The 13647-nt window shown below is 35.0% G+C and overlaps 1 protein-coding gene across 1 annotated transcript in view; it reads left to right on the top strand.

Annotated features, from left to right (window-relative positions):
• Gstcd (glutathione S-transferase, C-terminal domain containing) overlaps positions 1–13647 on the top strand; it is a 71109-nt gene that overhangs the window by 12669 nt on the left and 44793 nt on the right. The window contains exons 4-5 of the mRNA XM_013023741.1: positions 1980–2231; positions 5587–5680. Coding sequence (XP_012879195.1) covers positions 1980–2231; positions 5587–5680 — 346 coding nt within the window. The remainder of the gene's footprint in view (positions 1–1979; positions 2232–5586; positions 5681–13647) is intronic.

Below are 13647 nucleotides of genomic sequence, written 5' to 3'. Positions count from 1 at the left end.
GGAGTGTAAACTTGTTCAACCACTTTGGAAAGTAGTATGGAGGTTCCTCAAAAGACTCCACATAGAGCTCCCCTATGACCCAGCAATCCTACTTTTGGGCATTTACCCAAATGTTTACAAACAAGACCACACTAAAGCTACCAGCACGACTATGTTTATTGCAGCATTATTTACTATAGCTAAGATATGGAACGAACCCAAGTGCTTTTTAATACAACATTTATAAACATAAATTTTGTCACTGCTATTTATGTTAATTCTTAGAATTGTCTGTCATTTTTTTTCTAGTGAGTATGTTTTTCTTTTTTTTTTCTTTTGTTTTACTTTTTGAACTCAAGGTTTTATGCTTGCTGGGCAAGTGCTATAGGTTGAGGCCTACCTCTAGCCCTTTGTACACTTATTTGGAGATAAGGTCTTTTTGGTCTGGCTAGTCTAGACCACAGTTCTCCAATTTATACTATGACCTTAGTTGAGATGTCTGGCACATGTCACCATGCCCAGCCTTTCCTGTTGAGTTAGGATCTTAAAAAGGTTTTTACCCAGCTTAGTCTGGAACTTCAGTCTTCTGATCTCACTTGCTTTCCACATAGCTGACAGGTGTACACAACCTTACCCAGCCATTGGTTGAGGTGGGGTCTTGCAAACTTTTTGCCTGGGTTGGCCTTGAACTTGATCCTCCTATTCCCCTCCTCCCAAGAAACTCAGATTACAGTTGTAGGCCATTGCACCTGGCTTTGAGTTTGAGTTTTAGAATTGTGTAGATGTGCTACAACTGATCTATTTACTTACTGACTGGTGTCTTGGGTCCGACAAGTATGAATATACTCTGGGTAAGTTTTTAAGTTTTTGGAACATGGTTGCTGGATTGTATAGTAACTTTAATTTTGTACAGATGTACTAACTGTCTTTTAAAGTGTCTATACTGTTTTGCATTGATCAGGAAGGAGGGTTTATCTTGTTCTGCTCCCTTATGCTCATTTGGTATTGTGAATACTTTAGCTTTTATTCTAATAGGTATACAACCATGTCTTCTTGCTTTAATTTCCAGTTCTCTAGTGATATATAATGGTCATGTTTTTATGTTCTTTGTAGCCACCTGTATATCTATTTTGGTAAATTATTCCATCCTTTCCTTTTTTTCTTAATTGAGTTGTTACATCATTAGAATTATTCCAAATTTCTATTCTGAGATGAATGACAAAAACTTTTAAGACGCCCCCAAAGAAGTTACCTAAATTGCAAATAAACATGAAAAGATCCTCAAGATCACTATTCATAAGAAAATGCTATACAATGAAATACTATATGAGTAAGAATGCTTAAAACTGACAATACCAAATGGTGACAAAATATGGAGAAATTTGAATCTCCAGTGTGAATAAATTCGAATCTTGCCAGTGTGAATAAAAACATGCAGGGATCACCCTGAAAAATAATTAAAATGTTTCTCTAGAAGTTCAACTTACAGTTTTCATATAAGCTAGCAACTAAAATATCTACTCCCAAGAAAAGAAATTTGTACACAAACACTGGTGTGTTAAAATATATCATTGTTACTAAAATAACCTCAAACTGGAAACATACAAATGTCCATCACCTGTTGTATAGATAAGCAAAATACAGTATGTCTGCTAGAAAACTCTTAACTAATAATGAAAGAATGATTTAAATGGACAAACCTCAATAACTTAAGTGAGAAGTCATTTTTCTGTTTATATGAAATTCTAGAAAACCCCAAAATAAGGACAACAGCTCACTAGAACAGAGGTTGACAGTAAATAGACACAAAGGACCTTTTTTGGGTGATACACTATTCTAGAACTGGACTATGGTGATAGTTCCATATTCCTTTAAATTTGCTAAAACTCGTTTAAGTCCTACTTTAAAATTTATAAATGTAATGATCTAAAGTTATGTCAATGTACCTGTTATAACAAGCTATCAAAAATAAATATGGTGTACTATCTTTTCCTACCTAGGTAATTATCTGCAAGAAATTTTCTGAGAAACTGATAGAATTTCCACTGCTAACTTCTTGGTACCAGAGGATTCAGGAAGTGCCAAAAGTAAAACCAGCAGCTTCCGTGTGTGGGATCCAATTTCTGTGTTTGCCAAAGTTGTTAAATACTTCAAATGAGCAGCATCAGAACTTAAGTGAAGTCCCAGGTTCAGAAGAGCAAAATGACCCATCATTTACAGGAGGACCAAGACCAACTCTGACTAAGTTAATGGTATTATTGTTCTATTAAAATTTTCTGGGGCTGGGAAGGTGGCTCAGTGGTAGAATGCTTGCCTTGCATGCATGAGCCGCTGGGTTCGATTCTTCAGCACCACATACATAGAAAAAGCCGAAAGTGGCACTGTGGGTCAAGTGATAGAGCACTAGCCTTGAGCTGAAGAGCTGAGGGACAGTGCCCAGGCCCAGAATTCAGGCCTCACAACCAACAACAACAACAAAAATTTTTTCTTTGACAAATTCCGTGTGGTAATGTTGACCAAGATTTGGCCCTGTTTGGTAGTTATTTTTGACATAATTTTTATTTTATATCACTTAATACTAATAAACATTTCTATTAGTCTTTTGCATTGTATGATTTACTTCTTAGATTCTTAATATTGTGTATCTTTGGAACAAAGTAAATCATAATATGTACTTTGAAAATTTATTTTTTCTGAAACTTATTTTTTTGGTGTGTGGTTTCAAGATTCAGAACATGCCTGTCATACCTGATCAAGTATATTGTTTAAGCAGATGCTTTTCTGTTACAAGGTTTTTTTAGACTCAATCTGTAAATATGACATGATGGTTTGAAATTAAAGAAGTTATAAAGATGCCTTTACTTACTAAGCTTTTACCCAAATTTTTTATTTTGGTATTGTTTAAACCTTTTTAAATTTTAAAAATTGTGTAAACCTTTTTAAAACTTTATGATTTTAATTTGTTGTATTATAAGAATATATGTTTTGGGCTGAGAAGGTGGCTCAGTGGTAGAGTGCTTGCCTTGCATGCATGAGACCCTAGGTTCGATTCCTCAGTACCACATAAACAGAAAAAGTCAGAAGTGGGGCTGATGCTCAAGTGGTACAGTGCTAGCCTTCAGCTGAAGAGCTGAGGGACAGCACCAGGCCCAGAGTTCAGGCTCCACAAAAGACTGGAAAAAACAAAAACAAACAAAAAATATATTTTGTATATATTATATAATATTGTCTATATTATATATAATTATAATAAAGTATATATGTATATGTATTATACATATATATTATGTGTATTATCTATATTATATATTACATATTTGTTTATACATTTATTATATAGCTGTATATAATAATTATAATATATAATTATATGTTATATATGTAATATAATATGGATAATACACATAATATATATGTTTTTCTCTCTTTGGAGCATAATTTATTTTTAATAGATTGTACACTATTCACCAATTGGCTTTCATTACAATATTCCTTTATTTGAAACAGTCTGCAAAAATGTTTTGCTTTTAATAGATTAATGAAGATTTATTTGTATAGAAAATTCATGAAATAATGTATTCACCTGAGAAGCATTAAAAAAATTTACTTTGTTTCTCTATTTGGGGTAGGGAGTATTTGCACTCTACCAGTGACTGGAAGCTTATGTTTAGGTATGAATAAGAAAATGTTAGTAGTGACACCCAACCCTCTGTCTTTTTGGCTAAGCTCTGTAACCTGTTGATGAAACAGTGAACATATTTATATAGTTGATTTTAGAAGTTTTATCCAGATTTTGATGTTTTGATTAAATAGATACACAGTTGAAGAATTTTTGGTTTAGCTCAGTAGATGTGCTTTTGGGGTGATGAAAATGTTCTGAAAATAGTAGTGATGATAATCCATTGAATAGTGTGCTTTAGAAGAGCATATTTTTTGATCATGCACCAGTGGCAAACATGTAATCCCTAGCTACTCAGGAAGCCGATACCTGAGTTTCTCAATGTGTTGCAGGTCAAGGAAGAAATGTCTTCAAGACTCTATCCCCAGTAAACCATTGAAATGCTAGCTAGACTGGAAAAGTGGCTCGAGTGTTAGAGTTCCAGCTGTGAGTGAAAAAGATAAATGAGACTGTGAGGCCTGAGTCACGTTCTGGACATGCCCTAGAATGGACAAAATAAATAAATGAAGGAATGAAGTAAATGTTGTGGTATCTTAATGTACTTGTACTTTTTAAAAGGGCCCTAAAGTAAGAATGAGTTTGGAAATGAGAAATAGCAAGGACAATGTGGCTAAACTCCGGCAAAAGAGATAGAAGAGGGTTAAGATAATGTCAGAGAAATGTGTTTATCTTTTGGAGGCAAATGAATGCTCTAGACTTCTAGCTTAACAGCTCTATTTCTAGTTCTAACAAGAATCTTTTCCTTTGAGGACAATATTTAGCTCATTTTCTATGGAAAGTAATTAGCTGATACAAAAAGTTAATGTTGAAGTCTCAACAATTTTTTTTTTTTTTTTTGTCGGTCGTGGGGCTTGAACTCTGGGCCTGGGCGCTGTCCCTCAGCTCTTCAGCTCAAGGCGAGCGCTCTACCACTTGAGCTACAGCGCCACTTCCCGTTTTCTGGTGGTTTTTTGGAGATAGGAGTCTCATGGTCTCTCCTGCCCGGGCTGGCTTTGAATCGCGATCCTCAGATCTCAGCCTCCTGAGTAGCTAGGATTACAGGCGTGAGCCACCAGCGCCCAGCTCAAAGTCTCAACAATTTTTAATTCATTTATTTTGAGACAGAGGTCTCAAGCTGTCCTGGAACTGAGACTCAAGTGATACTCTGACTTTCCTAGAGTTTGGATGTTAGCTGTGTGCCACCACCCCAGCTGCAATTTTTCTTTTGCATAGGTTACCTGTAGGGATAAAAAACACCTGTACCATGGTTATTTATTTTGTGGCATGTAGACCCAAAATGTATTTGGAAAGGTGTCTGAATCTATGTATATGCCATATTAATATCTGTAGATGAAATAAATGCATAGCTTCTGAAATAAAAGGAACCTGAAAAAAATACATATAAAAAGTGATCCTCTTAAAATTTTGATATGTATTTGGTTAAGCCAGAGAAATGCTTTTCTAGAGATATTGCAGTCTCTTACTATAAAGGACTGATGGGGGTAATATTTGAGGTATGATTTAAGGTAGTAGCTTTTGTCACTATAAATCTTGGAAGTTTGGGGCAGTGTTCATGTATGAAAAGGTAGAACTTGATGGACATATAATCTCTTAAGTGGATTGATTTTGAGACAGTTTTGTCCTCAGGTGACTTTCTCTATATCTGATGCATTTCTATTTCTAGATGGCTCTTTGGTTCTATATGTTTTTTATTACCTCAATAAAGAAAAAAAAAGGGAAAAAAAGGAAAGTAACTATGATGTTAGAAGTCAAACATTTTGGAAATATCTGATGATTATTACTATATACTATTAATATAGATACTATTAATTAAATATCTATTGATTATTACTATTAATGCTTCTCTTTGCCGTAGAAAATAGAAATTTGGCCCTCAAAAGCATAAGATTTGTTAACTTATTAATTTGAAAACTTATTTCCTTCTCTAGGAAAATGGCATTGAAGTGATGCTTGCTCCTCACCCTTCCCCTATGTGGTCCCTTGATTGGAATGGTCTTCCTGCAGCCGTGAGCCCAAAGGAAGGTAAGTTTCTTTTTTCTTTTTAGTTTCTTTTTAGTGTTAGTTATAATCTGAATATTCTCTTCATAGCAATTTTTAACTCTCTATATCTTTGGCTCTAATATTAGAATTTTTATTTCATTTTATTATGAAAAATTTAATGTATATACCTCATTCATTTAATATTTTCCTGTATTTGCTGTAATATTTTTCTTTGCTGATATATTTTAATAAGTCCTACGTAGAATGTCATATTTTAGTACATAGATTGAAAAAACATAAATAATCACCATACCATTGTCACACCAAATGAAAATTAACAAAAATTTATCAGTCATCTAAAGGCCAATCCACTTCCCCCAGCTGTTTAAATATTTTTTGAAAACAAATAGCATTTTTAGATTTATTTTGCTTTCTGTGTGTGTGTGTGTGTGTGTGTGTCTGCTTGTCTGTCTGTCTGTGTCTGTGTTTTATGCTGCACCTAGGGCTTGAACTCAGGGCTGGGCACTCTCCCTGAGCCCTTCAGCTCAAGGTGAGGGCTCTACTCTACCACTTGAACTCAGGGCTGGGCACTCTCCCTGAGCCCTTCAGCTCAAGGCGAGGGCTCTACTCTGCCACTTGAGCCACTGTGCCACTTCCAGTTTTCTGGTGGTTAATTAGAGATAAGAGTCTCACAGACTTTCTACTTTACTGCCCTGTCCGGCTTTGAACTGTGATCCTCAGATCTCAGCCTCCTGAGTAGCTAGGATTATAGGCATGAGCCACCATCACCTGGCCTTTTCACTTTTTATTTTAAAATGACTTTATGGATTTTCTTTTCTCTAAGAAACACAGATAAAAACACAAAGAATACCTGGATTTGAAATGCAACAATATCAGTGTTTAGTAGAGAATTTTTTTAGTATATCTAAATCTCAACTTCTTCTACTATTTACTTGTTCTTTAGCTGTATGTTATTGAAAATAGTTCTTGATTTTTCAGGTTCTCTTTGGAATAATAGTTGCCTATCCTTTTCACATTTTCTCTTCTGTTATACTATCTAATATTTCCTTTATTTCATGAATCAATCATTCTTTGTCAATCAAAGACATTATTTAGGACTCTTAAAGGGTGAACTTTTTGACTCTTAAAGGGTGAACTTTTTGTGTTGATAATTAAATTATTTGTTCAAAAGTGTTTTAATAAAATTTAGGTCTTTTAGTAACTTTATGCAAAAACTAGTCCTAATGAATTGGGTATTATTTGAATTTTCTGACACTTCAACAAATTTGAATATTTTCATGATTTTTGCAATTTGGTTTTGGTTGCATGTTGTGAAAATATATTTTTTAACAGATAAATTTTTATAGTTTACTAAATAGAAAATGAGATTTCGGGCTAAATGTGTAACTAAATAGAGAACATTACTTACCTTGTGAAACACTGGCTTCAATTCCCAGAACCTCCTCCCCCAAATCAGACTTTTATTAGTATTTACTACTATCTAGAAAAGAAAACAGTTTTTTAAATGCTTCATGTTTTACCTTATTTATATTTAATTTACTAGGGAGCCAAAATAATTCTTTCTTTTGGTAGTATTAGAGAGTACTCAGTGCTTTGCCACTAAACTATGTTATTTATTATCAGCTGCTGACTCAACATTAAGTATTCATTAACATTCATTCATCTAACATTAAATATTCATGCTTAGTCCATTTTGTGGTTATAAGTTCAACACCTACATGGTTTACACACATTTCATTGACTATCCTAAAAGGTTTACAATGTCAATCAAACCAAGACAGAATTGTGGTCAGGTTAGATTAGCTGTTTTCACTCTGGAAACTTCAAATATTGTACGGTAGTAGGATTTTTTTAATGAAATTAAACTATATAGGAGTACAGGAGGTCCCTATGAAGATCATAAGAATACATTATGCATGCTCTTGTGTCTTAGGAAAGATTATATTGAAATAAGATTATATTGATACTTGATTCATTTGGCTCTCTGAAAGACTGACTTCTACTAAAACCATTGAACCTCATCAAAATTTTGGTGCATATATTATAAAAATATTTACTAGTAAAGGCAGTGTTAATCCTCAGGACGAATGAAATGTAGGTTTGAAGTCTTCTTGCATCCATTTTTCTCTCTTATGTTCTGCCCCTGAATTTTTCAGTTTCTTTTATACCACATATATAAAATTTCTGTATAGGCCAGGCACTGGTGGCTCACACCTGTAATCCTAGCTTCTCAGGAGGCTGAGATCTGAGGATCACATTTCAAAGCCGGGGCAAGGAAAGTCCATGAAACTCCAATTAACTACCAGAAAGCCAAAGTGGCGCTGTGGCTCAAGTGGTAGAGCTCTCTCCTTGAGCTAAAGACCTGAGGGATAGTGCCCTGGACCAGAATTCAAGCCCCACAACCAACAACAGCAACAAAATATTCTGTATGTCTTCGCTTTTTGGTGTATATGTGTGCCAGTATTGGGCCTTGAACTCAAGACCTCAGTCTCACTTAGCTTTTTCACTCAAGGCTGAAACTTTGCCACTTGAGCCACATTTCTACTTCTAGCCTTTTGCTGGTTAATTGGAGATGAGAATCTCATGAACTTTTCTTCCAGGGTTAGCTTTGAACTATGATACTCAGATCTCAGTTTCTTGAGTAATTAGAATTAAAGGTAAGAACCACTGGTGCCTGGTTATATCTTCACTTTTATTCTTTAGCAGATTTGAATATTGTCCTTTACGTACCCCTGGTCTGTTGAAACTATATTCATCTTTTAAGGATCAGTTCAAATGCTGAACTCCACACTGTGCATGACAGACAAGTGCCCTATAACTGAGCCACATCTCTAGACCTTCCTTGTTGAATATTTCCTTTTAGTAGCAAAATATTTCTTTTTACCTTTTAGATAGTAATTATAAATGATTTTAAATTTTAAATTTGACCTTAAGGAAGATCACTTATGTAAATACTCAGTTTTTTCCCCACTTAGTTTCTGTAAAGTCTTTGAGGTTAAAAAGACTAAATTAATTTTTGACATTAGAAAAAATAAAATTAATGACATATGATAGACCTAGTAAAAATTTGTGTCAATGCAAAAAGTGCCTCCGTCTCCCAACCCATCCTCCCTACTTCGTTGCATGCTTTCATAGACCAACAGGACCATCCCTCCTTTTACATGTAGTACAAGGGATGTGGTTAATCAAGACAGAGTGTGGTCAAGATCTTTGGAGAGGAAAAGGGCTAAAGGGAGCCTTCATTTTATCAGTGATTCTCAGGAGCACTCTTAACCAACCCGCAGGGAAATGGTAAATGCATATGGAAAATTGCTTTTGCTATTGTCATCAGAAGTGCTAAAAGTTAATCGTAACAAAAATGTTGTCTTACCCACATTCAATAGTACCATTCCTTGGAGAATCCAAAACATAAAAGCTTGTAGTAAGGCTTTTAGATGGAGCTTTCTGGTGTGTCTTGGCCTGAATCTACTGCTTTTTCAAATTAGAGCATCCATTTGAATTACTTGGAAGGCTTGTTAAAACATATTGCTAGATCCTCCATAGAGTTCCTGGGATGGAGTACTAGCAGTGGATCTCTTTTATTTATTTATTTTTTTGTCAGTCATGGGGCATGAACTCTGGGCCTGGGCACTGTCTCTTGGCTTTTCAGCTCAAGACTAGCACTGTACCACTTGAGCCACAGCACCACTTCTGGTTTTTTGGTGGTTAATTGGAGATAAGAATCTCATGGCCTTTCCTTGCCTGGGCTGGCTTTGAACCGTGATCCTCAGATCTCAGCCTGTTGAGTAGCTAGTATTACAGGCATTAGCCACCAGCAACTGGATTTAGCTGTGGATTTCTAAGAAGCATCTAGGTGTTGCTACTGCCACTGTTTGAGAGGAGACCATACTATGGGAAGAGTCATCTTAGGAAACTGGTACAATGCAATGCTGCTTTTAGTTTTTGTCCTGCACAACATAAGTAACTAGGATTACAAGCATGACCCATCTATGCCTGGCTAAGTCAGGGCCTGTGTATAGCTTTTTTGCTCAAGGCTAGTGCTCTACCAATTTGAGCCACAGCTCCACTTCTGGTTTTTAGGTGGTTAATTGGGGGATAAGGGTCTCACAGGCTTTCTTCTTTGGGTTGGCTTTGAACCATAATCCTCAGATCTCAGCCTCCTGAGTATCTAGGATTATAGGTGTGAGCTATCAGCACCCAACTCTCTGAGCCATTATTTTACAATGATAATTTTTACTGTAGGCCAGTTAGAGTAGCAAATACAAATGGAAGTAGAAATATTCTAATAAACACAATTGCTTCTTTAAAGAAAATATTTTTCTGAAATAATAGATTTGCTTCTTTAAAGAAAATATTTTTCTGAAATAATAGATTTTTTTACTTTACAGTAAATAAGGCTCAAAATTAGGATAAATATTTTCTAACATTGAAAAAAATCCTTCAGTGAAACAACATAAAAATATATTCTCCCCAACATTTTTTGTTTATATTGAATAACTCTACAAATTTATTTTCTCTTTTGCCAGATGTTTTGCCAGGATATTATTTAGAAGTATTTATTTGCAATGTTTTATAGTCCTATGTTAGAAACCTTTAAAAGAGTTTAATGGTTTAAGATATTATATTGCAATGAACAATTTTTCTATTTGTCTAGTAGTACTCTTTTGACTCAATGACAAAATATTAATACATTGAAGAGAGGGATGTAAAATTGTATAGCAGCTATTGGAAGTAGTTTGACAGCTTCTTACAGAACTAAATGTACAGTTATAAAAGTACTCAGGAAATGTACTTTTAGGTATTTATTGTAGATGAATGAAAACTTGTATTCACAGAAAGTCTAAAATTGAATGTTCATTTATATTTGCATTTGTATTCTAAATATCCCTCAGTTAGAGGGAAAAAAAATCCTGAAATGTCCTTCAGTGGATAATAGATTAAATTCTGATACATTTATGTAATTAGATACTTGCTCAGCAGTAGATGATGATGATGATGATAATAGACTACTGATGTGTGCAACAGTTTAGATAGTTAGCATTTAGTGGGGGGAAAAACAGTCTAGAAGGTTACCAATAATACATGGTTCTAGTTTTGTAACATCTCAGAATGATAAAGTAGGAAAGATGGAGGGTGGATTAGATGGTTGGCAAGGAACAGGGATAGAGTTGCCCCTTATGAGATGGTTATATGAGTATATACATGAAACCAAACTGCGTAAAATGACACACTCACAAATGAATGCATGAGGACTAGTGAGCACTGAATGAGGTTTGCAGTTAACAGTCAGCTGTTAGATGTGTCTATTGAGGAAGGTTGGGAAAGAATTCATTGGGACTATGTATTTTATTTTTGCAATTTCCTCTGAATCTGTAGTTATTTTGGAGTAAACAGTTACAAAAATAAGCAGAGGGCCGGGTGCTGGTGGCTCACACCTGTAATCCTAGCTACTCAGGAGGCTGAGATCTGAGGATCACGGTTCAAAGCCAGCCTGACAAGGAAAGTCTGTGAGCCTCTTATGTCCAATTAACCACCAGAAAACTGGAAATGGTGCTGTGGTTCAAGTAGTAGAGCTCTAGCCTTGAGCTGAAGAGCACAGAGACAGCGCCCAGGCCCAGAATTCAAGCCCCATGACCAACAACAACAATAACAAAAAGCAGAAATACTGGGGAAAAATCAGAAATAAAGAATATTACAATGTCTCAGCTTACCTATTGACCTTTATTAAAATATTCTAGAGATGTTCCTGAATTGAATGATAGTTTTATTTAAGGAAAGAACTACAAGAACATGTTTCCTTTGTGATATGATTTCATTGTAATAGGTTTTCAGTATAATGCTAATAATGTACACAGTTAAGTATTTATATCTGAAATGATGATTCTTTTCACAACTTTCTACTGCTAAGCTACCTGAGAAATGGTGCAAGCCAAAATAACATAGCATAATTTGAGTTTTTAAAAATCAGTGTCACTTCAGGAAATGGAAATGGAAACACGAATTTTGTTGTCGTTGTTGTTAGTGGTGGTGGTATTTGTTTGCTTTTTTCTCTCTCATTTAGGGAGAGACAAAAGCAGGTGCAAAAAAGGGATAGAGGAAAAATGAACAAATACAGTCATGCTACTCAGAGTATAGTAAATAGAAAATGACCTACGGCAGGGACAGGAGGGGTAATGTGGGGGAAGACGAAGGAAGAGGTGACATTGTCACAACAAAGAAATGTGCTCATTACCTGAGTTATGGTAACCCCTCTGTACAACACCTTAATAATAACAATAAAATTGTATGTCAAAAAATACAGAATAGAAATTCAAAAAAATATGGAATAGAAAAAAATCAATGTAACTTCAGACTAAGGTGTAATATATCTAGGAATAACTTACATATTAAGCTTAATTGGCAGTTTACACCAAGATCCTGAAAATTTTATGGTCCCTTAATGTTTTTTGGTATGATATATATTATAATGTCATGAATGCTATGTTCATGAAAAGAAAGGAAAGATATTTCATCCTGAAAGTTTAGTAGTGTATAATATTGATTATATATTCGCATTTGAAAGGACTGAAAACTAAGATTGCTTTATTTTGACTGTCAGAATGATCAAGTAAATGAGTTTGTTTTGAACTTTAAGTTCTGTTAAAGTGAATATACCATTACACCACTAGCTCAATTCTCTTGAATCACTTTGCTGTAAGCAAAACTTGAAAGAGTAGCAGCATTAAATACAAGTTTTATTTCAAAATCCTCAAAAGAAAGAACTACAGAGCCTGTCTTTCATGGAGGCAGAAATTCTTTAACTAGGAAACATTGGTAATATAAATAAATAAAAGCTCACAGCTTTAGTACCTTAAATCTACATCAATATATGACTTTCCTTTTTTGTTGTTGTTTAAGCTATGAAACCAGAGTTTCTTCTAGAAAAATAATACAACTTTTAGAAAAAAATGTGTATTAACTATAGCATGATTAAAGAAAAAAATTAAAGTCTTTTTTTCCCTCTGTCTTTTGGAAGTAAAACCCTTGTAATTCTACCCAGTGTTTTGTTATGCTTTATTTCATCCTTTAGGGTTAGACTTCCCAAGAACTCAGTTTATAGATAATGCTTGTAAAAACTTTACAAACAGAGACTATAATGTCTGATTGGCCAGAAAAAGCCACTATCTAGGATGGCTTAAATAGAATCTCCTAAGTGTATTGCTTTTTAAAACAAAGTAAAAATATTTGACATGAGGAAATATCTATGTGGTTATATCAATTTATATAAAACTTGGTCTAATTCTGTCAAATGACAGTACAGTTTCATGCTGATTTCAGCCCCTGGCGCCAGTGGCTCATGTCTATAAATCTGACTTCTCAAGAGGCTGAAATTTGAGGATTGCAGTTTGAAGCCAGCCTGGATTGGAAAGTTCATGAGACTCCTATCTCCAATTAGCCACCAAAGTAGAATCCCAGGTAGAAGTGGAACTGTGTCAAGTGGAAGGGTACTGGCCAGGGCAGCCTGTATTCATCCCTATATTGCCAGCTACTCATCAGCCCTGGCAAAATATTAGCAATTTCAATAATCCCAGCTACTTTGGTAAGAGAATTGTGGTCCTAGGCCAACTCTGGGCAAAAAGCCAGACTGCATCCAAGAAAAAAAGCTCTGAGGCTGTGGCTTAAGTAGTAGAGCATCTGTCTAGCAATCACAAGGTCCTGAGTTCAAACCCCCCAGTACCACCAAAATTAAAGTTACTTGGAATTTTTTTGTTCATAGACAAATGAACTAATTAGGTGTTATTGGATAATCAAGGAGATTTGAATTTGTACCTGCCCCCTCTAACTCACTGATTAAAGCATTGGTCAAGTTTAAGAATTACCATGGTTTTTTTTTTGGGTCTGGTCGTGGGGCCTGAACTCTGGGCTTGGTTGCTGTCCCTCAGCTCTTCAGCTCAAGGCTAGCACTCTACCACTTGAGCCACAGCGCCACTTCTGGCTTTTTTCTTTTT

The sequence above is a fragment of the Dipodomys ordii genome, unplaced genomic scaffold (assembly GCF_000151885.1).
Source record: "Dipodomys ordii isolate 6190 unplaced genomic scaffold, Dord_2.0 Scaffold70, whole genome shotgun sequence".
Lineage (NCBI taxonomy): Eukaryota > Metazoa > Chordata > Mammalia > Rodentia > Heteromyidae > Dipodomys > Dipodomys ordii.
This window is presented reverse-complemented; position numbering and strand designations above follow the sequence as displayed.